General features: G+C 44.5%; 1 protein-coding gene across 3 annotated transcripts in view; it reads right to left on the reverse strand.

The window, feature by feature from the left end:
* Window positions 1-1,273: 1,273 nt before the first annotated feature.
* The window catches only part of LOC108541467 (schlafen family member 12-like), a 61,873-nt gene continuing 60,163 nt past the window's right edge, over window positions 1,274-2,983 (reverse strand). For 2 of the 3 annotated variants that reach the window (XM_017891020.1, XM_017891019.1), the window contains exon 5: window positions 1,374-1,834. In XM_017891020.1, the coding sequence (XP_017746509.1) occupies window positions 1,476-1,834 (359 nt within the window). In that variant the 3' untranslated portion in view covers window positions 1,374-1,475. Of the gene's footprint in view, window positions 1,835-2,983 lie in introns of all 3 variants that reach the window. The other variant, XM_017891018.1, reaches the window with a different exon arrangement.

The raw sequence follows: 2,983 nt of genomic DNA on the forward strand, positions 1-2,983 counted from the left end.
CTTAATTCCAGGAGTTCCAAGCCAGCCTGGGCAACATGGGGAAACCCTGTCTCTACAAAACATATAAAAGTTAGCTTGGCATGGTGGTGTATGCCTGTAGTCCCAGCTACTCAAAAGTCTGAGGTAGGGGAATCTCTTGATGTCGGGAGGTCAAGGCTGCAATGAGCTATGACCACATCACTGCACTCTAGCCTGGGTGACAACTCTTGACCTCAAGTGATCCACCCACCTCGGCAAGTTCTCCATTTTGATTAATCTCTTCATTGGCTGAATTTCATTGCAATGTAGTTTTCAAGAAGATATTAGAGAACTATTTTTTCCATGTCCATTGGATAAGATTGTCGGATATTTCCTTTATAGTCAAATGACATCTTGGTATGGCAAACATGTGTAGATAATTAATTTTCCTAATATCCCTTAAGGAATATCTATAAAGAACTTACGAAGAAGTGAACATAGGCTAATCCCAGCTTTCCAACATCACGTCAAGTTGCTTAACTTGCAAATTTTCAAAGACGTATTTTACAGAATTAGAGAATGTTATCAAATATGTAATGAAAAATATCTCTGTAGCCCAGTCCATCTTCCATGATTCAAGTGAGCATTGGACAAGATTTAAACATCCTTATCTATACTGATTATCTGGGAGACACTGGAAAATGTCAAAGGCGAATTGATCTGTAAAAGAATTGATTCTCTGGACGGGCGCAGTGACTCACATCTGTACTCCTAGCACTTTGGGAGGCTGAGGCGGGTGGATCACGAGGTCAGGAGTTCAAGACCAGCCTGGTCAAGATGGTGAAACCCTGTCTCTACTAAAAATACAAAACAAAATAGCCAGGTGTGGAGCCGGGCACCTGTAATCCCAGCTACTCAGGAGGCTGAGGCAGGGAATTGCTTGAACCCAGGAGGCAGAGGTTGCAGTGAGCCAAGATCGTGCCACTGCACTTCAGTCTGGGCAACAGAACGAGACTCATCTTAAGAAAAAGCAAACGGGCCGGGCGCAGTGGCTCAAGCCTGTAATCCCAGCACTTTGGGAGGCCGAGACGGGCGGATCACGAGGTCAGGAGATCGAGACCATCCTGGCTAACACGGTGAAACCCCGTCTCTACTAAAAAAATACAAAAACTAGCCAGGCGAGGTGGCGGGCGCCTGTAGCCCCAGCCACTCGGGAGGCTGAGGCAGGAGAATGGCATAAACCCGGGAGGTGGAGCTTGCAGTGAGCTGAGATCTGGCCACTGCACTCCAGCCTGGGCGACAGAGCAAGACTCCGTCTCAAAAAAAAAAAAAGAAAAGAGAAAGCAAACAAACAAAACAAAATGAACAAACAAACAAACAAAAAGATTTGATTCTCCTTAGGTAAGATATTTGAAAGAGCCTCTTCCAAGTCTTTCACTGTTTGAGCTGTTGTCCGATAGTAGGATTCAGGGTAAATTACTTGCAAGTTTAAATCATACTGGCAGCTTGTCTTGCCTTCAGGACTCAGGTAGAAGATCTTTGTCATGACACACACTTTTCAGTGTAACCACCAATTTTGCCAGTTTCTGTTTTAAAGTTTGGGCAGTTTGTGTAGAATAGCCTTTACACTCCTCATCCTGTACCATGTGGAAGGTATATAGGACTGGAGGCTTGTCCTGGGAAATCAGAAGAGCATCACAGAGGACTTTGTTGTTCTCTTGCAAGCCCAGATCCAAAGACCAACTCCTAGAGAAGATTAGTGAGCCCTTAGTGACAGAGCCCATTTCTTCACATATTAATTGCTCAAGTCCTTCATGTTGTGAGAACAGATTTCTGCAGAGGGTTTCTGGAGTACAAGTTATCTTTTCTGATAGCCCTAGATGGGGAAATAATGATAAATTATAAAATATTGAGAACTTCCAACTTAAGCCATGGATACAAAGCAGCTTGTATCAGATTAATTCTCCCACCAAAAGCAACTATAAAAGCTGTGTAAAAGTGTATCAGGGCCAGGCATGGTTGCTCACACTTGTAATAACACCACTTTGGGAGGCAGAGGCAGGAGGATCACTTGTGCCCAGGTGTTCAACACCAGTCTAGGCAACATTGTAAGACCTCTTCTCTACAAAAAGGTTAAAAAGTTAGCCAAGCATGCTAGTGCATGTTGGTAGTCCCAGCTACTCGGGAGGCTGAGGTGGGAGGATCACTTGAGCCCAGGAAGTTGAGGCTGCAATGAGCTGAGATCATGCCACTGCACTCCAGCCTGGGCAACAGGGTGAGACCCTGTCTCCAAAAAAGTATACATTTATACATATATTTTAAAATTTATATATATGTGTGTATATATAACATAAAACTATAATGTAAAGGTCTGGAGAGCAACCAATACAAGCAGAACTTAAAAGTCTACAATCTTTAATAGAGAAGAAGCACAGGAAGTAGCTTTACATTCACCCCTGCTTTTTCCCTACGGAGATTTTCCATATCACAGCATTGGTAAATAGAGCCCACACAGAAATCAGCAGTTTTACTAGGCTAAAGAAAAAAGAGGTCAGAATTCAGGGCAGCCAGAGGAGCTGGGATTTCAGAAGCAAAATCCCAGAGAAGATGAAACTGCAGAGAAGCCAAAATCTACCTACAAATTTCCCTCAACTCACTGGCTAATACAGGTGAGATGCTAGAAACACAGAAGAAAATATAAACTGAGGCTGGGTGCAGTGGCTCATGCCTGTAATCCCAGCACTTAGGAGACCGAGGCACGTGGATTGCTTGAGCCCAGGAGTTTGAGACCAGCCTGGGCAACATGGTAAAATCCTGTCTCCACAAAAAATACAAAAATTAGCTGCAGTTAACCGTAATCATGCTACTGCATTCCAGCCTGGGCAACAGTGTGAGACCCTGTCACAAAAAGAAGGGAAGGGAAGGGAAGGGAGGGGAGGGGAGGGAGGGGAGGAGAAGGGAAGGTGAAGAGAAGGCGAAGGGAAGGTGAAGAGAAGGCGAAGGGAAGGTGAAGAGAAGGCGAAGG

This window comes from Rhinopithecus bieti, unplaced genomic scaffold, assembly GCF_001698545.2.
Source record: "Rhinopithecus bieti isolate Rb0 unplaced genomic scaffold, ASM169854v2 scaffold_20840, whole genome shotgun sequence".
Classification (NCBI taxonomy): domain Eukaryota; kingdom Metazoa; phylum Chordata; class Mammalia; order Primates; family Cercopithecidae; genus Rhinopithecus; species Rhinopithecus bieti.